Source organism: Podarcis liolepis (assembly GCF_965112155.1).
Source record: "Podarcis liolepis genome assembly, chromosome: 1".
Taxonomy (NCBI): domain Eukaryota; kingdom Metazoa; phylum Chordata; class Lepidosauria; order Squamata; family Lacertidae; genus Podarcis; species Podarcis liolepis.
In genome coordinates this window covers 106,518,486-106,542,186 of record NC_139554.1, presented here as the reverse complement: position 1 = coordinate 106,542,186, position 23,701 = coordinate 106,518,486, and the positions used below count along the sequence as shown (strand labels likewise).

The 23,701-nt window shown below is 40.6% G+C and overlaps 1 protein-coding gene across 5 annotated transcripts in view; it reads left to right on the top strand.

The window, feature by feature from the left end:
• The window catches only part of ITGB6 (integrin subunit beta 6), a 72,440-nt gene that overhangs the window by 44,317 nt on the left and 4,422 nt on the right, over nt 1-23,701 (top strand). For all 5 annotated transcript variants that reach the window (XM_083493854.1, XM_083493852.1, XM_083493851.1 and 2 more), the window contains 8 exons: nt 956-1,117; nt 2,935-3,030; nt 9,381-9,470; nt 13,446-13,580; nt 14,779-15,199; nt 16,083-16,305; nt 18,890-18,987; nt 23,429-23,548. In XM_083493854.1, coding sequence (XP_083349980.1) covers nt 956-1,117; nt 2,935-3,030; nt 9,381-9,470; nt 13,446-13,580; nt 14,779-15,199; nt 16,083-16,305; nt 18,890-18,987; nt 23,429-23,548 — 1,345 coding nt within the window. The remainder of the gene's footprint in view (nt 1-955; nt 1,118-2,934; nt 3,031-9,380; nt 9,471-13,445; nt 13,581-14,778; nt 15,200-16,082; nt 16,306-18,889; nt 18,988-23,428; nt 23,549-23,701) is intronic.

Below are 23,701 nucleotides of genomic sequence, written 5' to 3'. Positions count from 1 at the left end.
AATCAAAACTCTTTAGGTAAGTTCTGTTGCAGTGTTAACCATAGTAAACCACTTCCCACAGAGTCCAGGTTTATCTAACATGAGCTGGACTGAAATCTTAACTTCCACTTTATAAACGCTGATGAATCCAAGGTGCCAAGAAAGTCCTCTCAGCAGCATCTGGTAGCAGGTGGTACCATCAAGAGGGCCTCTGATGCTGACTGTAAGGCCTGAGATGGTTGGTATTGGGGAGAAGACCTTTTGGGTATTTGGGTCCCAAGCTGTTTAGGATTCCACATGCTAGTACTAGGGATGGAGAAGAAATTTGATTCAGTTTGCATTTAAAGGAGAAACTGCAAATGTTGTACTTTCCGAAGCAATATGTGAACTGAAACACAGCCATCCTTCAAAATTTCCACTTCTCTGAACTTTGCAGTTCTCCACTCAAGTAATGTGTACAAAAATGCCAATACTAGGGTAAAGTGTGCATATAAGTGCATATATTAATGCAGATAGCATTCAAAATGCATTATATTAGGCAAGGTTGATTTGCAAAAATGTGTGTATTGGAAGAAATTCGCACTACAATTCCAATGAATTTTCATGAGGACATTAAAACAACAACACCACAGGTTGATGTAGAAAGCTTACTAGGAAAAAAAGAAACAAAACTGATAGATTTGCCCATCCCAGCTAGTACTAACACTCTGAAATGGGCCTGATAGCTTGCCAGCAGCCAGCACAGTACAGGACTGGTCATACATGATCCCATTGGGCTGCCCCACATCACTCATCTGGCAGCTGCATTCTGCACTAGCTGCAGCTTAAGGGCAGCCCCACATAGTGCATTTGCATAGTCCAGATGGAAGGTCACTAGAGCATGGACTGTTATGAAGCAAGACAATGATATAGAAGTACTGTACTCATACATTGCTAATGTATCTGCTACCATAATCTGTTTACATTTTTGTTGCAGGAAAAAATTGGGTGGAGGAACGACTCATTGCATCTGCTGGTCTTTGTGAGTGATGCCGATTCCCATTTTGGGATGGATAGCAAACTGGCAGGAATTGTAATTCCAAATGATGGAGAATGCCACTTGGATCATAATAATGAGTATTCCATGTCAACTGTTTTGGTAATATGCTTCAAGTTTTACACTTTACTCTTCTAGAAATTAATTGTATGTGCAATGTGCACAATCACAGAAAACAAATGAAAAGACTACTGGGACCATTCCCAACTGAATTTGAATAACGCTATCGGACATACTTAAATCATAGAATGCTGGGGGGAGGGGCAGGAATCCATCTGAGAACTAAAACATTTATTATTTTATTTCACTTGCCTGCCTGCCTGTCTGTCTACCTAATTATATTGCTATCCCACCTCTCTACTGTTGTGGAATCTAAGGCAGCATGCATGTGATCATCCATCCAGACACTGACCAGACCCAGTCCTACTTTAGGAAGGTGGTGGTCTCACCTGACTTCAGACTATACCATGGAACCCACATTCCTTTTCAGGAGTGTAGAAAGCAACCACCTCTCTTCACATCAGTGTATCAGTCCTTTTTTTAAATACATAGAGCCCTGGATTTCTTTGGTAAATGGCACTGCATGAATGCCAGTAGGGCAGCTCTGTAGCAACTCATATAATAAGATATGCTACTTGAGTTTTGAGTTGTCACCTGTTGTATTACAGGCATGGTTTCTGTAGTTTCTTTTTATTAGGACCTCAACACAAAGACATTTTAACAGGTGACGTTTTTTTTAAAAAAATATATCCCTGGAGATAAGTGTTCGGCAACACATCACTGGATAAATTAGCATGCGTTGGCTTGGTGTTGAAGAGCCATGTGCAGGACTGTAAAATATAACAAATGTGACTTTTCACCAGAGGCATATATGAAGGATATACATAGTTCCAACTAATCCAGAGTTGAGCACACAGAGGCCTCAGTTTCTAGACTCTTTTGTGTTACCATCTTCTTTTGATAAGCCAAGAGACAGCAAAGCCATGTTTTTGATTTAAAGTTTAACTTTTGCTTGATTTATTTTTCTTTATGGAAGATGGATGGCGGCTAACAGATTGAGGTTGAATCCTGACAAGACAGAAGTACTGTTTTTGGGGGACAGGAGGCGGGCAGGTGTGGAGGATTCCCTGGTCCTGAATGGGGTAACTGTGCCCCTGAAGGACCAGGTGCGCAGCCTGGGAGTCATTTTGGACTCACAGCTGTCCATGGAGGCACAGGTCAAATCTGTGTCCAGGGCAGCTGTTTACCAGCTCCATCTGGTACGTAGGCTGAGATCCTATCTGCCTGCGGACTGTCTCGCCAGAGTGGTGCATGCTCTGGTTATCTCCCGCTTGGACTACTGCAATGCGCTCTACGTGGGGCTACCTTTGAAGGTGACTCGGAAACTACAACTAATCCAGAATGCGGCAGCTAGACTGGTGACTGGGGGCGGCCGCCGGGACCATATAACACCGGTCTTGAAAGACCTACATTGGCTCCCAGTACGTTTCCGAGCACAATTCAAAGTGTTGGTGCTGACCTTTAAAGCCCTAAACGGCCTCGGTCCAGTATACCTAAAGGAGCGTCTCCACCCCCATCATTCTGCCCGGACACTGAGGTCCAGCGCCGAGGGCCTTCTGGCGGTTCCCTCATTGCGAGAAGCAAAGCTACAGGGAACCAGGCAGAGGGCCTTCTCGGTAGTGGCGCCCGCCCTGTGGAACGCCCTTCCAGCAGATGTCAAAGCGATAAACAACTACCTGGCATTCAGAAGACATCTTAAGGCAGCCCTGTTCAGGGAAGTTTTTAACGTGTGATATTTTACTGTATTTTCGGTTTTTATGGAAGCCGCCCAGAGTGGCTGGGGAGGCCCAGCCAGATGGGCGGGGTATAAATAATAAATTATTATTATAAATTATTATTATTATTATGTTTGTCTTCAGGAATATCCAAGTTTGGGACAATTAATAGACAAGATTGTGCAAAACAACATTTTATTAATTTTTGCAGTCACAAAGGAACAGGTTCCTTTGTATAAGGTAAGAGACATATTTCTTACTTGATCCTCCTTTTCATGTTTGTTAAGATGGCACATCAGTACAAAAAGCACTGTAAAGCTTCCAACATCCTCTAACTAAGGATCCTAATCTCTTTTATAGTAGCATAGATTCAGCACACATAGGCACTTAGTCTAATTCGACACTAAAAATATGGAACCAAGCCTTATTTAGCAGAAGAACTGCATGCTCTACAAGACACAAAAAATAGAGGTAGTGTTTTTAAGAAGAGGGGAACAAAATGCCATAGAAAGTATAACAATAGAATAGGGGTTCATACATTATAAAACTTGGTATAATGTTCCCAATGAACAGAGGAAGTCACTTGAGAACTCTGATACAAGGATAAAACTGATGAAGAGATTCTGAAACGTGATGCTTTTTATAACAAGAGTGGTAGCCCACTCAGATAGTGAGGGATGTAGCATGCCAAAGGAAAATGGAATTTTGCAGTCATTGAGAGGTGTTTAGTGTTTCAGGATGAAATAATACTGCAGAGACTGAACGGAAGCCAGGGACTCCTTATCTAAAAACATATCCACTCAATATTTTCCCTTCAGTTCTGAAAGTCCTGTGTTCCCCTGGATATAATGCTCAGCCCATGCAATGAATGCTTTCTGAACAACACAGTCCAGACCACATTTCTGCTCCATAATAATGTCATGTGTGGCTTAGAAGGCTCTCCCTTGTCTCACAGCACTAATATCCCTGTACCAAAGACATTATAGCTCCTGTTGCCGATTATGTACCATATTTTATTTTATCCCTTTCCCACAAACACATTTAAAAGACTGTAAAATATTAATCAGCCAAAGGGCTGGTTGAAGAGGAATGTTGTCACCTGTCGCCTAAAAATATATAATGAAAGCACCAGGCGAACCTCCCTGGAGGGAGAGCATTCCACAAATGGGGAGCCACTACAGAAAAGGCCCATTCTCATGTTACCACCCTCTGGACCTCACGTGGAGGAGGCACAAGAAGATACACATTAAAATGGCATAATATAAATAATATAAATGTATTTGAGAGGGGAGAGTATGTGCGTGCGTGCCAGTGGTAGGTGTGCACACACTTGTGTACACACAGCCCCCTTCTCAGTTAACCTGCGCAGATCACCTGAGGAGAGGCATTCTGAATGATCTGATGACTGAGGAGGGGAGGGAAGAAGAGCAGAGGCCAGGTCTGTCCTCAAACCTGGTGCAAGTCTCTCCTGCCTTAGAGGAAATAGGCTGCTGAAACTTTGAGCTTGAATGCTCCTCGCTTCTGTGCAACCTGGAGAAGGAGATCATAAGTATCTGCTTCTCGACTTAAACTATCAGATGTTGTTTCCAAATCACAAACTGTAGTTAAACTATGGATTACTGGAGCAACAAGATCAAACCATGGTTTCTGATCCTGGCTTGTTTCAATAAACCATAAGCATAATGACAAACCTGTTCAAGAGACAAATGACTCCAGTCGCCTCAAAGCTGCAGGTTATTGAGCCTGAACTTGTGCAGCTGAGAGGCTTCAGGAAGTAAGGCTAAGTGCTGCTCCACCAACAGAGACAGAGGTGCACTGTGAAGAGCCAACACTTTCTTAGCTAGAAGCCCCCAGACACACAAAGGAAAGCTCCACTAGTGGAGTGGGTGAAAATGGGATGTGCTGTGGGCAGGCATAAAGATGCCGCATCCAAAGCACCGTAATTTCCCCAGCACACCTCCATTAATGGTAGGATTCTTATGTCAATCCAAGGGCTGGTATAGAATCATAGAACTGTAGAGCTGGAAGGGACCATAAGAGTCATCTGGGCCAACGCCCTGCAATGTAGGCATCTTTTTGCCCAGTATGGGGCTCAAACCCATGACCCTGAGATTAAGAGTCCTATACTCTACTGACTGAGCTATCCCAGTGGGTAATTAAAACGGCCCCCAAAACCTCCCCTGCCCACAGTGAAATAGCATAGCAATAGCTTTGGTGGTTGTTCCACCATCAAATCTCACCTGGCACCCCATGCCCACTGCTAGTGCCCCTATGCCCATCCTTTCTCTGTCCCTGCAACCCATATATGAATAGTAGGGTTGCCCTGTAAGAAACTGAACTCTGCAATTCGTGTATCATTAGAATTAAGATTTCTTGCTGAACAAGGGACTTATTATTTAGTTAGACACAATCGCAGGTGCAGTTTGACCCTAGATGTCACTCCATATGTGGAGATACACAATGGAAGCCCTCACTGTATCTATGTGAACAGATTTGGACCACCATGTATGAATACAAACAAGGAATGTCTACCTCCAAAAGCTCAGTTTCCAGCAAGTGTCAGTCAATTAGTACTGCACACAGACAAGATTTCCATACATATAAAGAAGGGTATCTTTAGAGAGAATGCTGGTGTAAGCTGCAGCCCTCTTCTCATACAAATCTCCTGTAGAAATAGACTGGAATACAAGTAAAAGCCCCCAAGATTAGATCTAACAGCTCGAAATAACTGACATCACAAATAGAGGCTTATGTTTTCTGTGGAATGACTGAGAGTAGTGTTATGCTACAGTTAACAGAAATCCTTTTCATTTGTTTGGATTAAAATATATACTGTTTAGATAGATAGGTAGATAGATATTATAAAATTAGTATTTTTAAAATATGTATATGCAATCTATAAACATGTTCTCAGAGGGGTTTATAGCTATACAGTAAAAACAAATCAGAAATGCAAATATAAATCCATAAAACCACCAAGAACATCATTTTTAAAATGCACAGTCCAGGAAAAATTAATTTAAAGTAGGAACAGATTTAAAGGTCTAGGACAGTTTTTAAAAAGAAAAAGAATGAAGTATTTTTATAGTGCCAAACTGCATCAAGGTAGGCACCAGACAAGCCTTTCTGGAGAGAATGTTACATAACCAAGGTGCCACCACTAAAAAGATCCTTTGTCCAATAGCACCTCACCTGAAGAAGCAGCCTCAGAAGAAGATCTTAAGATCTGAATATGTGCATATGGAAACAAGTGATCCTAGAAGTACCCTGTTCCCAAGTCATACAGCCATACCTCGGGTTGAATGCGCTTTGGGTTGAGCACATTTGAGTTGCGCTCTGCAGCAACCCAGAAGTAACGGAGCGCATTACTTCCCGGTTTCACCGCTTGCGCATGAGCAGACGCTCAAAATGACGTCATGCGCAGAAGCAGCGAAAAGCGACGCACGCAGACGGGCCATCGCTAGTTACGTTTGCTTCTGGATGCGAACAGGGCTCCGGAACGGATCCCGTTCGTATCCAGAGGTACCACCGTAGCCTTAAAGGTCAAAACCCTGAGCCTGAATTGATTTGGAAACACAGTGAGCCAGTGAGCTGGCAAACAGCGATTAATATGCTCATATCCCCCTTCCCTCCCCAAGCCCAATTAGCAATCTTGTAGCTATGTTCTGAATGAAATGAAATTTCTGGACCACCCTCAAAAGCAGTCCCATCTAACCCATATTGCAGTAGTCCACATATAATTATTACAACTTCCACTTATCCAACAAAGCAGGGCTTGAATCTATCATTAATTCATCCTGGAAGTTCTGTTCTGTCATTTAAATCAAAAGCATTGCATTCCAGGCATGTTACAAACTTGTTCAAATCAGCTCTATTTATTTATACACTTAGATTCAGTTATCCTGTTTCACTGTTCTCCAATTGTGTATTGGGGTGTGCTAGTTTAAAAATCTACTGGTAATTACAGCTTCCTGAATTCACTGGGCTTGCTCACACTCTAATTATTTACCTGCTCATTGCTTCAGTTGTGTGAGTGGCATGATTCCTCCCCCCCCCTTTCTTTCTGCTCTATGTAGGTTGGTTATTCAAGTTGTACTGTATCCTCTTACTGTTACTTAGTTGCTTTTAGACATTATGTTCTTTGTTGTGTTTTAGTTGAAAATGTCATTCAGCAACAATGTGTACTCTGTTTTAAAGAGAAATAACAAATACCAGCGGTATATTCTGAGACTGGTAATTATCTGGAGTGACATATACCTTTATTGCCCAGGATGTAAAGAGATACAGCCTGATCCTATGTATGCTTCTTCAGAAATAATTTCATTTAGAGCTGAGATTGCAGTTTTAGATATGTCCAAGGGGATGCATGTTCCAAAAGACACTTTGTGTTTTACTCCTTAAACCCTGGGTCTGTCTAATATATCATGCTCTGCTTTTGAAGTTCCCCTCAATTTCAAAAGTGAATTTCCAGATGCAACCAGTGGGGCACCTGTTCAAAGAAACAAATTTACCATCTCCTAGGCAGGTGAAATTAGTTGTGCATTTCTTTGGATCCTGGACACTAGAGTCACACATAATAGCTGTGTTTGAACATAAGGCCAAGCCATGACTTCTTTAAAACTTGGTTTGTTCTATTAATCACAGGTGGTCTCACAGAAAAGCAAATAAGCCATTACAGTCATACCTCAGAAGTCGAACAGAATCTATTCCAGAAGTCCGTTCAACTTTCAAAACATTTGGAAACCAAGGCACGGCTTCCAATTGGCTGCAGGAAGCTCCTACATCCAATTGGAAGCCATGGAAGCTGTGTCGGACTTTCGGGTTCTAAAGAATGTTCGCAAACTGGAACACTCACTTCCAGGTTTGCGGCATTCGGAGCCAAAATGTTCGACTTGCAAGGCCTTCGAATTCCAAGGTACGACTGTATTTGTTTCTCCAAAGCTTGGTTTGTGCTCTTAGTGCTGCTGCCTTATTTATGCCTCTGTAGTTTGGCAAGTGTCCAAGGTGGGGTGGCCAAACCGTGGTTAAACAAGTTTATTGAGTTTGGATACAATAGCAAAAGATTGTCTTTAAGAGACATGATTCATATGGTGATTAGTTGCCATAAAGCAAACCACATTTATTCAGCTGGGTTCAGTTTGGACATGCAAACAAGCCACACTTTGGCTAAACAAATCATGGTTTTGTGTTATGGGTGAACCAGGATGTAGCAACACATAATATTAAAAACAGGCCTATTACAAAATGATTCTTTTTCCACTTGTCCCATTTTCTTAAATAGCTTTGACTATATTCCAATATTATTTCTTCCAGTAATGGATTTCTGTTAAGTGAGATTGCACTGATGGAAATAAAGTGATCCCTAATGAGTTATGTCATGCTGTAGTTTGGCAATGTGCCAGGAAAAGACTGCACTATTTCAGAGTCAGACTTCACAATTTCTCACTTACAATCTATGAACAGTATTTTTTTCCCTGAAATGTAATGCCGATATACTCTAATAATCATCTTCCAGAGTACCTGGGCACAAGTATTTGTCAAGTGCAACTGCATGCTAGAATGTGAAATATATTTAATCCTGCTGACTTTGCACTGTAAATGTAAGGCATGAAATATTTTTGTTACCTTGCTAAAATGTTATGGTATGTCAGCAGGATCATAATGCTGTCAGCAGTACAGAGCACAAGAAAAGTATGAAGAAATCAAATGGTCGGAGTTTATAGATACATTTAGGGCAGCTTTACACATGACACTACACAGATGCTTTCTGCATTTCCTGTCCAGTGGTACCACAGGTTACATACGCTTCAGGTTACATACGCTTCAGGTTACAGACTCCGCTAACCCAGAAATAGTACCTTGGGTTAAGAACTTTGCTTCAGGATGAGAATAGAAATCATGCTTTGGGAGCGCGGTGGCAGCAGTGGGAGGCCCCATTAACTAAAGTGGTGCTTCAGGTTAAGAACAGTTTCAGCTTAAGAACGGACCTCCGGAACGAATTAAGTACTTAACCCGAGGTACCACTGTATCTGTAATGTGCAGATATATGGTAAATCCTATAATGACCAACATACACTCTGGACTTTAAAAAGAAAACGCTCTTCTCCTTATTTTGTCTCACTTCCTTGTAATGCCAAGCACTTTCTCCAGCATCAGCACCCAACTAAGGAGAAAAGGATGGTGGCGGTGGGGTGGAGAGAAAATACTGCAGGGTGGTAACCCATGGATGGAGAATCCTACATTATACTTGCCTATTGCTTTAACCTGTAAATTGATAATCCTATTGAAACATATAAGACAATATCCCACTTATGCTCACACAACACAGCTTCCGCTCCTCCCTATCCAGTTTTCTGCACACACACACACACACACACACACACACACACACACACACACACAAACACACACAAACACACACCAATCTGCTCCAGAAGGTTTGGAGCAGATTCTGGGGTTTTACAGGAAGCTGGAGGGAGGAAAGGAGAAGTCAAAAGGGGTTTCAAGAAAAGCATTCAAGAAACATGTTTGTTTTCACCAATTATAGATTACCTTATTATAATTTTTGTGACCATAATTGTGTTTTGCAGAACTATGCTAATCTTATTCCTGGAGCTACTGTTGGAAAACTCCAGATGGATTCTGGAAATGTTCTCCAGTTGATCATTGATGCATATAAGGTATGAATGCATATCTGAATAATAATAATGGTAGTAGTAGTAGTAGTAGTAGTAGTAGTTCTGAATGCCTGTGGAAACTTAGTGATTTGGTGCAAATAAAAATTTGGTCACACTCTTTTTTTGGTGTGTGAAACATTTGTTATGCACAGATGTCAAACAAAGAAACCACACAGAGAAAAGTTCCAGAATCAAAAAAGATGTAACAGAAAAATGCAAGAATTATATTATTGATGAACAGTTTGCCTTGCTATAGCTATGTGATTATTATACCCCCCACTGCCACCCAAGACTTCTTAAGAAGTAGAATGCAGTCAGTAAATTATGGTTTTGACAATATTTGTCAAATATATAAGCTCCTATTTGACTGATGCCCCCAATGCTCTCAAAGCAGTGTACAATAAAGCAATTAAAACACAGTAATAGTGTTTTTAGGGTGTGTGTTTTAATGGTGTAGCTTTCCCTGTGTTTCTGCCCACATTTAGCCGGTGAGAAAGATAAAACTGGAAAAACATATATTGCAAACAATCAGAGTCATTTGCTTAGATTATAGGCACAGTTCACAGCTCCATCTATAAGCTTGTGCTTTCGCTTACTATTATTTATTCGGCTGCTTGCAACTTTGAATAATCTTATTTCATTTCATATTCCATACTTTCCTGGGAAATGGAAAGTTCCAGGCAACTTATGAGATCACTTTCCTTTGGAGCAGAAAGTACTTGTGGTGTTTTTCGTAATACCCATTATGTACAGATGTATAACAAAACAAGTAGAGGTGTGCATGGCAACCGATATGCGTGACAGGAACGTAGGAATCCGCCTTATACCAAGTCAAACCATTGTTTCATCTAGCTCAGTATTGTTGACACTTACTGTCAGTGGCCCTTGAAGGGTTCAGGCAAGAGTCTCTCCTAGCCCTACCGTACCTGCAGATGCCAGGAAATGGACCTAATACAAATTATGAGCTTCATTCCTTCCCCTAAAATACAGCCTTAAAACTCAATTCCTACCAAGTAATAAACCCATGTACTTCCAACCAAAAAGCCATTAAAATAAGAAACAAGTATTTTTATCTTTTCTCCATCCCTGACAGAAGAGTGTAACAATTTTTAGAAGCCTAGAGTATGTAAATGTGACTTTAGGAATCACTACTTTGAATGATCAGGTCACACCAACTCTGCTGTGAGAAAATACTTACATAGGATTCTTTTCACAAAGGTATATAAACAATGATTTCTATACCAGATCTGTTTTATAAAACTAAAATAAAGTTGAAAATTTGCAACTGTGGTTAGACGTGAGTTTGCCAACTGTAGTTTGGTTTAACTATGGTTAGTGGAAATGCTGATGCTGATGTAATACCAAACATCAGGGATGCCAACCTGAATTAAATGTTGAGGGGCAGGTAAGCCCCACCCACATAACTGATCACATGCACACAGTTTGGAGTGGCCAGAGGGAACTTGGTCCCTAGGAGTTGGCTCCTATGCCAATCATAGTGTTAATAGAAAAGGGAATGGTACCATAAGAAGGAAGGAGGACGATACTGTGTGAACCCATGGGGTGCTTGCTCTTGATTGCCTGACTGTGGTAAACAGATGATGCGGTGCTTCCATCACAACAGGATAATATATTTAATTTCACTTCACTTCCAAATGTAATTCCTACTACAAAAATATTGGCGCTTTCCCCCCTGCCTCCATTCTGCCACCCCATGTCACCAGCAGTACTATGTAATTCAGTAATGTATTTGTCCCAAGAAAAATAACTTCACCATTCCGCCTCAGTGCGTTCGTAAGGGGGGGGGGGGAGGAATCATAATTGTCATTTGCCCTCAGAAGGATAATCATGCTGAAGTTTCTTGAGTCCTTGGATTTCTGCCACAATTTTAAAGTGGAAAGCTCTAAGTTATTATTATTCACAGATGTGTTGGCTTTTAAATTCTTCAGAGGAAGTGAGCATATGAGAGAGCTGTCAAAATATTTGTTGTAAGACGTTCTCCTATTCCCTTCCAACGTAAGTCACAGCCTCCAGCGAGCATGTCAGTACGTGCCTTGAGAGGTTAAAAACTGTAAAAAAAAACTGAAGTGATGTTTTGTTTCTTCAAAGCAGACATTTCAGTCAAAGTCTATGTGAAGCACAGACTGGCGCGGGAACACAAAGTTATTAAATAAGACCACACGGAGACCCCTTTACCAGCAGTTGACTCTCTTTAGCAGTTAATATATATAAGACTGAAGAGAAGTACGTTAAACTGCAAACACAGGTTTTGCATATTTCAGCTATAAAATGAAATGTTGCAAGACTCACTGAGCAACATTTTCCTACTGCATGCTTGCTCATGTATCTTAGAAACCTTCAAGGCTTTCACCTGAGGATCACTAAGATCATTCAGGCATAATTCATTTAAATTCAACCTAGTGTTCATCCATTGTCTTTTCTCACCAAATAAATTACATTTGGAAGTTAACTTTGCCCACTCTGAATGTTTGCAATGTGACCAGGGCTAGAAGAAAATTCTTTATAAAGATAAAGGCATAACAGATCAGCCTGCGATTAGAATCACCCAGATTTCAGACACTGAAAAAAAAGTATTATCAATCTTTATTTCATAGAATTGCTGAGTTGGAAGGGACCCTAAGGGTCATCTACTCCAGCTCCCTGCAATGCAGGAATCTCACTCTGCTAAAGCACCCATGACAGATGGTCATCCAACCTCTGCTTAAGAACCTCCAAGGAAGAGAGTCCACAACCTCCCAGGGAGACTGTTCTACTGTCAAACAACTCTTATTGTCAGAAGGTTTTTCCTAACGTTTAGTCAGAATCTCCTTTCTTGTAACTTGAAGCCATTGGTTTGAGTCCTACCCTCCAGAGCATTTCTCAAGTAAAAGATGTCATTGCACACCTCAAGCCATTTTCACAATCAATTACTCTTTCAAACTAAATTAATAGATATCCTCCTACCTAATCCAAAGCTCTTTTCAGTCATTCATTCATACAGAAGCAATAGAAGCAACAGAAGCAATTCATCACCTGCAACCTACCCATTTTCCTGCAAATGTCTGTAAGGGGATGAGGGTACCAATCAGAAAATTTGGTTCAGACTTTGATTTTGTACTTCTGAAAATAGCCCAGTCCCAAACACTTTGAGGCTGCCCAATTTGGTACAGGCCCAAATTTGAACCCCATTTAGAAAAATAAAACTTCATGCCTACCCCATTCACTAATGATTTTTACAAGGCAACTGAAAACATCTTTTTCCAGGCATTTGGGTGAGCACTGCAGGCTGCTTGAGTTTATTTTAAATTGCAGCTGAAATATCTTAGTGGCAAAGTTGTTTTTATTGGCATTCTTAATTTTGATGTTTTTTAGACTTGTTGTGCACTGCCCTGAGATCCTTTGGGACAAAAGGCAGTCTAGGAAAAAAATGGTACATAAATAATTAAAAACATAATACAGCATAAAAACGTGAGTGAGAGAGATTAAAATGATCTTAAAACTTAAATGGGTTTTAATTCGTTTCTGACGGTTTTTTAATTAAGTTTTCCAAAATTTCACACATAAATTTCAATAAATAACAAAAACTTTTTTTTTACTTCCCACCCCTTTTTTCATTGTGTTTCTGTTTCTCTCCCTCTGCTGCACACTGTCTTCTATCTCTTAAACCTTAACAAAACTACTATAGTAGTAACTACTATAGTGGTAATCTTCACTCCCTTCAAATCCTGCTTGCGAAAAACTTAAATGGGTTTTAAAAGTCCTGGGGAAATAAAAAAAGATATTCAGTGGGTACTGAAATGATGTCAAATGAAGTTCCATGTGAGCCCCTCTCTGTGGAAGGCATTCCACATACTGAGAAGACCCTCTCTCCCACAACCACCTGCTGAACTTCACCTGGCAGGGCAACTTGGAAAAGGGCCTCCCAAGATGTTAGTTTCCCAAATGAAATGACATTGTTCCAATCATTATGTCCTTAAGGCACTCCGGTCAGAAATCGAGCTGGAGGTGTTGGGAGACACAGATGGGGTAAACCTTGCTTTCACTGCCATTTGTAACAACAACACTGCTTTTCCACACCAAAAGAAATGCTCTCACATTCAAGTGGGAGAGGTGGTAAGTAGGTTCTGATTTCATAAATCATGTTTCTCATTGTAAATCTGATTATAACCTGATTCTAAGGAACAGTCAAGGTGTGTAGCAGCCTTCCCCAACCTGGTGCCTTCCAGATGTTGTGGGCTACAACTCATATCAGCTGAGAGTTGTTATGAAGCCCCTATTCCCCTCACAGAGCTGCAATTCACAGAGTTCCCTGTGAAGTTCCTGCATGCAGAATGTTTTGCACAGTCCTCGGAGCTCAGTGTCAGAGAATTTCGACATTGGACTGAGCTGGAATTGACTTAATGCTGTAACAGAATTTTCTTTTCTTTGCCTCCAATTATAGTTTTCTTCTTTTTTAAAAAGAAAAAGAAAAAAGAATTCTCCTACTGGATATTATGTTAAATTGATTTTAAAATTGCATAAAAGCGAATGCTTCCTTCTTGTGTTTTCCATTGTGTGCCGTGCAATGTTTATGCATGTTTGCTCAGATGTAAGTCCCCAAGCAATTGCTTATACCCTGCAAAAAATGTTCTTGTGATTGTGTTGTATGGGGCTTACTTCAAAGTAGGCATGCCAAAGTTTGTACTGCTGTTGTTATTATTTAAATTTATATACTGCTTAATACTTAAGCCAGTCTCTAAGCAGTTTACAAAATAACAAATACAACATGTATATAATAACAAACAATAAAACCAAAGAAACTACATTACAATGCAATCCAACAATGAATCTTCCTCAAGCCAAAGACAGCATCACATGGTAAAACCTCTTTAGTCAGGGATTTCTTTCTCCTTCTGCTTCCCATCAGCTGTGTTGGGGTGGGGGATGGATTCTAATCTGTGTTAACTCATGCTCTAATAAAATGTTAGGGTGATATCCAATAAAATAGTTCCGTTAGTTCAAAGATGTTTGACTGCACAATACAACTTCCCCTCTCCTCTCTCCACATACTGCCCCCATCCCCTAAATCCGTTCTGGATTTCCCCAAAACCCTCCAAAGCAGATTTAGGTAGGGCATGGGAACACATAGGGAAAGGAGAGGGAAGGGAAGTTCTGTTACATGAACAGAAATCCTTGCACTAATGGAACTACTCTCTTGAATACTTAGACTTTGCTGATTTTGTTAGCTTATATTTTTAATATTTGTTCTTTTGCGTTTTTGTACACTGCAGCAATGAATGGTTAAATGCAGATGCCCCTCCTCCTTTCCTAGGTCAGTTTCAATGTGACTTTAAGCCTATCTTCTTGTGGGAAAAGTCCAAAGAACGTCATAATAAAGCCGGTGGGCTTGAATGAAGCTCTGGAAATTGAGATCCAGTCAGAATGCAGCTGCAATTGTCAGAAGGAAGCTGAAATGAACAGCTTCAAGTGCAATGGCGGACATGGTTCTTTTGAATGTGGGGTGTGCACCTGCAACCCAGGCTACATGGGTCCTCACTGTGAATGTGGTGAAAAAGACTCACTGAGTACAGGTTCCTGCAAAAGTTCTCCAGAGGAGACCTCTTGTAGTGGAAGAGGTGACTGCTTTTGTGGACAGTGCATTTGCCACCCATCAGCATATGGACATATTTATGGGTCATTTTGTGAATGTGACAGTTTCTCTTGTGGGAGATTTAGAGGACTGCTATGTGCAGGTAAGTCCACTGCAAACTGGCATTTTTAAAAATTATAAATAATAAAATAGAATAGAAGTTGGCAATTGAATATATGCTCTATTTCAAAAACAGTATTCAAGTATAAGCAGTATTCAAGTTTAAAACAGTATCCATTTAAAAATTCATATTGATTGTTCTTAACTTGGTGGTTCAAGGAGCTCTTGCAGACTACTGCTGCAGTCCTAAACTAGGGTTGTCATGTGTCCTCTTTTTCCAGGACACGCCCTCTTTTTCAGGGGTAACATTTCTGTCTGGGTCGGTGTTTTTTTTAAATTGCCAAAATGTCTCTGACTATACTTTCTGGTTGAGACATAGACATAACTGCTGGTTGAAGACTTGCTTTCCTCTTCTCTTCTCCTGCCCCCCTCAGCAATATATCACAGCTTCTATAGCCTCCCTATAGTAGGGGTATTTAAAATGAGAGTCATCATAGCACCCCCTTTTTCTCTTCAAAATATCGCAACCCTATGACCTAAACACATTTACTAAGATGTAAGCCCCATGTGACATACTTCTGAATAAACATGCATAGGATTGGCATTGTCAGGTAGTTTGTCTGTGAAACATCAACCCTTCGAACCTAAAATTCTAGCTCAGTACTTTTAGCTGGTTTCAATGAAAGTGCTACAATACTGTAGCAGCTATCTGAATTTCTTCAAATTATATTAATTCTTGGATTTATTATCCCCAAACTCCATGGTCAACATCTGAGGCAGCTTTGTGGGGATTAAGAGGGAAAGGATGCAAATGACAGAGTTATTTGAGGGGCATAATGATTGATCAAATTATTCTGGGCTTTGAGACTTTGGCTTGGGGGAGAACAGAAATCAAAACAAGAACTAACCTCCATGACTTTCCTTAGGTAACGGCTACTGTGACTGTGGTCAGTGTAGATGCCACAGTGGATGGACGGGTGAATACTGTAACTGCACCACTGACACCAATAGCTGTGCTTCTGCTGACGGCACAATCTGCAGTGGGAGAGGTGAATGCATGTGTGGAAAATGTGTGTGCACAAATCCTGGGGTTTCAGGAAGCACGTGTGAAAAATACTCACCCTATGCCGACCCTTGCACTTCTAAACGGTAAATTATACACCTTTAAATGTCTGGAAATGTCTGTTTCTGTCGCATGTCCAAAAGTATAGCAATATTTCAAGGGTGCTGAGTTTTGTTCACCATTCCAGCTGTGTCTTGTGTATTTACTGTATTTCCTGATACAAAGGGTGCAGGTGGCGCTGTGGTCTAAACCACTAAGCCTCTTGGGCTTGCTGATCGGAGGGTTGGCAGTTCGAATCAGCACGATGGGGTGAGCTCCCATTGCTTTGTCCCAGCTAACCTAGCAGTTCGAAAGCACACCTGTGCAAGTAGATAAATAGGTACCACTGTGGCAGGAAGGTAAACAGCATTTCCCTGCACTCTGGCTTCTGCCACAGTGTTCCATCATGCCAGAAGTGGTTTAGTTATGCTGGCCACATGACCCGGAAACCTGTATGTGGACAAACGACGGCTCCCTCGGCCTGAAGCGAGATGAGAGCCGCACCTCACCCCATAGTCGCCTTTGACTGGACTTAACTGTTTGGGGTCCTTTACCTTTATCTGTTACCTTTTATTTCCTGATATATTTTTCAATGTCCTGTTGTTGTTGTTGCTGCTGCTGCTGCCGCCGCTGCTTTTTATGCTGGTATTCATTGGTAAAGAGTACCAGCACTTCTCTCTTTTTACTCTCTCCCCCCCCCAAAAAAAGCACTGGTTATTATTATTCAATTTCTATCCCACCAGTCCTCCCAAAGGAGCCCAGGGTGGCAAACACCAAAGTGGGGAAAACAACTATTAAAATAAAAATTAGTCACTACTGTTGCTGTGCCATGGTTTGGATTGCAACATCAAGGCAATGCCCCATATCATGGCTTTTGCAAGCAGAGTGGTCATTGTGACCTGTATGAAACACGTATTTGCTGGCAGAATTACTCATAGGATCAAGTTGCACTCCTTGAACTCCAGTTCAAGTTATCGTTAAATTAGTCATTTTTCTGGTAGGTTGTATGAAAATACATGTAAATTTCTTTCATGAATGTCATTCATTACGTTCTTTAACTAGGAAGCTCAGACCTGGCTTCAATTGCAGATGAATAATTAACAACCTTTCCACTAACTTGTGTGGGTGTTAGATCAATTAGATCAATTCAGATACGTTTTTTCTTTCTGCATAATTCTTCAATGAATTTAATTATGTCATTTCTAGCCATCAGTTAAATCAACAAACACATTTAATTTTAACTAATATTTTCATTTGTACCTTTTAAGAAATGTGACTAATATGCTAGCGACTTCCGTTAAGAGAAGAAATAGGGTTTCTTTTTCTTTCTTCCCTTTTATCATGATGCTACACTTGGGGAAGGTCTATTAGGAACCCAGTTTTGATTATGACTAAAGGCTAAAGTCATAGGCCATACCGGACCCAAAGTCAGGCACATTTTAGTCCCTTGGATTTTAATGAGGTTTAAGTAGTTAAAATTATATATTGCACCTGCAGCCTTTATCTATATGTCAAGTCGACTTTGGAAATTATATATCCCATTCTAGAGCAAAGTTCTGTTCTACAACAATAGTCTGTGTAAACAAGCAAATAAAAAAAAACCATAATAAAACCCAAGGCATTTTTTAGTAACTATTTACTTCTTGGGTGCCCTGGTGTCAAGTTGTTAAGGGCTTTATCAGAGGCATACCTAAGCTCCCTTGCACCCACCACTTGTACCCTTGGAGCCCTGCTGTGGAAGTGCCCAGAAGAGACTACATGCCTCACCCTTCCACCCAGAGCAGCAGAAGAGCAGCGAGGAAGCATGTGGATGGGCAGGTGGGCTCCTAGTCACTCCAAGTCGGAGTAGAGAGGCGTGATCTTTGCAACCCCCGAGTCTGTGCCCTTGGCAGGTGACAGCCTAGGTATGCCCTGGGCTTTATAGACCAATAGCTACAACTGCCTCATAGCGGCCAGTGCAGATCCTGTAACACAACTGTTACGTGCTGGCAATCAATCACTCCAGTTAGCAATCTTGCCACCACATTCAGCTGCAGCCTCTGGAATAAGCCTAAGGAAAGCCCTGTAGAGAGCACATAATGCTAATCAAGCCTCAGATTTACTAAGGTTTTCATTGATGCTGTACATCAGAGCTTTCCAGACTCTTCATGTTGGTGACACACTTTTTTAGAGGTGCATCATTTCATGACACAGTAATTCAGTTTTGCATCATTTTGCAACACAGTAATTCAGTTTTACTAGCAAATCGGAGGTTACGCTAACCCTTTTCCAGCCCTGGGAGGAGTGTGGGGAGGGTTTGCGTGACACATCTACACACTGCAGCCAACACACTAATGTGTCGCAACACACAGTTTGAAAGCTGCTGTACATGGATAATGTTGCCCTCTTGTGTTTTATATCCAATGAGAGCTTGAAGAAGGAAGGGGGAAATGCAGGAAAAGACTTAACTGCAGGATATTTCTTCAGAGTTTTTAAATGCAGTACACATAACACTGCTAAGTACTACTTATTGACCCATGTAGATCTTTTGTAAGTTACTTTTGAAAATGAACACTACATATGTATTCCCTTTTGTTCCTGGTGCCTTGTAACTGACAGAGATTGATGAGCTGTTGAATCATTTTTTCTCAGGAGCTGCGTAGAATGCTATTTAGCTTCTAATGATCAGTCTCAGGAAGAGTGCGCTGAGAAATGTAAATTGGTTGATGCGACTGTCAGTAGTGGAGAAGGTATGTAGTGCATTTATTTATTTAAATGTATTGCTTAGGCACCGTTGGTTGTAGGCCTATTTCTCCCCAGTAGTATTTATTACATGCTGCTGCTTGTATTTTTCAAGTCATTCTGTTATTTTATTATTGAAATGAAGAATCTCTGTGACCCTACACATGTTGTGGGACTTCAGCTTCCATCAGCCTTAGCCAGCATGGCCAGTGGGCAGGGGTGATGGGAGTTATAGTCCAACAACATCTGGAGGGCCTCAGGTTGCTCATCCCTGATCTAAGGTCTTCCTTCAGGAAGTGGGGGTAGCTTATTCAATATAAAGTGTAGATTGGACTGTATGTTTTTAACTGTTAATGTGTAATTGGTTATTTTATTCTATTGCATCTTGCTCTAAGAATTCATGTCAGAAATCTTAGCATTAAAGATATAATATTTTAGATGTATACATAGGATAAATACATCAGGCATATGACTTATATGTCTACCTGATTTAGTGTGCAGAGAGTAAATCCTGGTGTTCAAGGTCAAATGTTTACGTAACTAAATGTATGCAACAGATTCATTATGCTGACAACAGAACTGATTATCTCAGTTTACAGCAATGTGATCCAATGTGAAGGAAGATGAAAAGAGTAGATGTTTATGGGCTTTGTTTGCAAAATAAAGAAATGCTGAGAATAGATGAGCTCCCTGACACTAGCACTAGTCAAATAGAAAAGTGCTACAACAATTTCAGGTTCAGGGCTGGCAATGTTTTAGCAGGTACTCCTGTGCCTTTCTTTTAACTGCAACTTGATGCAGGGAAATGAACCATATGAAGCTTTTAAAATCTATTTTGCTCTGAGGCAGGCACTGCCCCTTATCCAGAACTGTTTAGCAGCAGAAGGTGGTGACCTCATCTGCCTACAGAAAATATTCTTTATCTCACACAATGATTTCTGTGCTACAAAAATTTTTACCTGCTAAATTTGTTAAAGGTACAGGAGAAGGGCCCTTCTTGAAAGAAATTTCACCTTTCATCCTCAAACTTGGATAGGAATTGTTAAATTCTTTAAAGCAGGAAGAGAAGCAATTTCTCTTTCCGGTTTACAAACCAGACTCATTGTTGACCCCAGAACTACTGATGTCAAATAGCTGACCAAGAAGTAGAGCTTCTCTAAAAGGGGGGGGGGATGAGACTCATTCTTTTTATCTATTACATGAAGTCATTTGTCAACTCTATTCCCATCCACAACAAATATGAATAACAGACAAAACTGTAGTTCTTGAGATCAAGTAAGATCATCTGGGGTGCTGTAAACACTTCACAGACATGACCTCACAGATATAATAATTAGGTCAAACACCTAAATGAGGTGTTTTTAGTAGATCAGCATCTTGACGATGGTTGCCCCAAATTGCTAGGAACAAATGAAAGGCTTTTCAGATAGAGACAATAAACTGATGTTTACATTCTGTACCAACATCATATATATATATATATATATATATATATATATATATATATATATATTTGCTTTCGTAGATTTTCACGGGTATAGGAATGCAGGTTTTGGTGTCTTCGGGTGTCTTCCCGTGTAAGAGTTGGGGTGTCTAGGCGACGTTTCGACGAGGTCTCACTCGTCATCTTCAAAAAGAAACACCCCCCAAAAACCAAGACACAGAAGAAAACAATGGCATGGCCCTCCTTCCTTATATCAAGGGCACTACAGATAAAATTAGCAAAATCCTCCATAAACACAATATCAAAACAGCCTTTTGCACCAACCAAAAAATAGCCAATATCCTCAGAAACCCCAAAGATAAAATCCAGTTGGAAAACCAAGGGGTCTATGAAATACCCTGCAAAGTCTGCCCAGCCACGTACATTGGACAAACAAACAGACGAATAAATGCACGTATCGCAGAACACAAGAATGCCGTCAAAAAAGAAGAAAAAACTTCCTCTCTTTTCCAACACATGAAAGAAACAGGACACGAAATTAATTTTACAGATTCCAAATTGCTCTTTAACATGGAACATCACCACAAGAGAATAATCATGGAAGCCATCGAGATAGAGAAACACCCTCACAACATGAACAAGCGTGACGACACGTCCCGCCTGCCAGACATCTGGAAATTAGCCCTCCCCACAAAAACCGACACCAGAACCAGAGGCACACAGAACGCCATCACCAATCAACCACACCAGACCCAAACCCAGACCCTCTCCACAGATAAATTACAGACACCATCCAGTAGCCAAACCATAGGGGCACCTCCGGATGCTGCACCCCCCTGCAATCCCTACACAGATCTGGCTGGCACAGGGCACAAAACCACAGCTCGCCCCTATACACGAAGCCAAGCCAGAGCACAACTAAGTGCAGTACTGCCATCTTCTCAGAAAAACTCTTCACAAGCTCAAGAGGTCAAGACACGAAAGCTTTAGCAACTAATCCACACCTAATGACCCACCTAAGTGGTACTCAGAATATCACTCAAGAAATCACTCAAGATATCCCTCAAGTAATTAAGGAACAAAAGAAGAAAAGGCACACTAACCTGGGAACTTCCTCTCTGCCCAGAACGTTGGAGGCTATACACCACACCCCCTCAACAGTATTTATAGGAACTCAAACACTGAGATCCTGCTCTGTTCCAGTAACAAGAAGCCGAAAGCACCAGCCTGAAGATGACGAGTGAGACCTCGTCGAAACGTCGCCTAGACACCCCAACTCTTACACGGGAAGACACCCGAAGACACCAAAACCTGCATATATATATATATATATATATATATATATATATATATATATATACAACAGGATATTTCTTGGTAGCAGAGAATTGGGTGAAGGGAAGCAAAGCACTGTAAAAGGATCCCCTATGCATGTGAGAATTTGTGCAGAGGATTTCTTTTACATACATTGAAGGCACATGGCTTCCACTAAAGAATCCTGAAAACTGTAGCTTAAGTGTACACCCTTACACTACAGTTCAAAGATTCTTTAGGGGAAGCCATGTGCTTTCAGTGTGTGCTGAGTATGCAACCTTAGTGGAACACAAACTCTGCTTACTTTCCATGAATCCACCACAATTTCAGCAAGACCAATAGCTAACATGCTATTCCAGTGATATGATGAGGGAAGTGCATATGCGCATCCTAACTCATGACGCTTGTGGGGAGAAGCATTCTCCTGCCATTTTTCTGCATTGGTATGGGAAGATCCTGTCTTCACCTAGGCCTCATTTAGGCCCAGAGAATGGTCATACATGGGCAGTCAACTTTTTCAAAGTTGTAGTGTTTTCAGTTACAATTATCCCCACCTTGTTATCTTTGCCTTGTCCTTCCCTCCTTCTGTCCTCTGCCCCACTGTCAAGATATGCACATCAATTATATGCATTTTGCTTGGAAGGAAACCCATTGAAGTTCAATGGAAGTTACTACCAAATAAGTACATATAAATAAGGTTGTTTGGAGGGCAAGCGGAATCTTTCAGCAAACTGTTTGTTTCTGCCAATTACACCAATACGGTACTTTACATGGTGTGGCTATAGATTTCAGAGGAACTTTCATGAGGACCATTATTGCTGTTTTTTTGAAAATAGTTTGTGGATTGTAGACTTGACGTTTAGCATCTGTAGGTACATTAAAGTGAACTGATTCAGATTCCATTGTTCTTCCTTTTTGTAGCCAGTCACAGTTCTTCACACAAAACCCATCCCTTCTAGGCTCTTGAATGGGCATAATTTTTTTTCCTATTTAGGTGAAAACATTTTTTTGCAGAATCATATTAAATGCACAGAGGCAAATAAAAATAGGAAAATCTTAGGTTAATATTAGATTCATTTTTATCTATTTTTCAGTGAGCAACATTAGAATTCTCCAAAAGCTTCAGTTCTTTTCATAAGATTTTGATTTAATCACTATTGAAATGCACTTTACCTTAATCTTTATAACAACATTCTGGAAGCAATATGTGGCAGCTCCTTTGAAAAGGATCAGTATCCTTCCTTTCTTTTTCTGAGAAGTGAACATGCTATGCATTGAAACACAGTCTAGACATACTACCAGTAGCAAAAAAACAAACAAAGAGAACATATTATTTACTTTGTACTATAATCAGGGCTATTATATTCCCTAAATAGCTGTGACATCTTTCTTGGAAGTATTTCCAATTCATTGAATTTCAAATTACAGCAGACTTGGTGGGTGCTCTTGATGGTCAATGCAGATTGACAACACCTGGACCTTCTCAACTGAAACCTAAGTGCAAAGTGTAACAAAAACAAGGGGGGGCGAACGCTTTTAGTGGTAGAAGTATTGTGTGAAATTCTTTTAAGTATTTTAGCTTCCTTCCTTAGTGCCTGTTGAAAACAGCCTTGTGATATAAATCCTTTAATCTGCATGGTTACTGCATGATGAATGGTTTTTGACCTGAAAAAAAGTGTTTCCCCCCACAGATATCATGGAAGATAAATTTGTTCCTTGTTTGTTACTTGGAGAAAATGAATGTGCTATCACATTTCAAATGGCAGCTGATGAACAGGGAAAAACAACCATTCGTAGCATAAATCAAAAAGGTAGGCAACTGGGTTTGGTAAATAATTTCTTACATACACTACTAACAAGTATATATATTTTTAAAAGTTGGTCTGGAAATTTGGATTGGATCCTGAGAACTGCAAGGAGGAGGACGCTCTCAGAAGGGGTTTTTACCATTTTCCATTCCTATC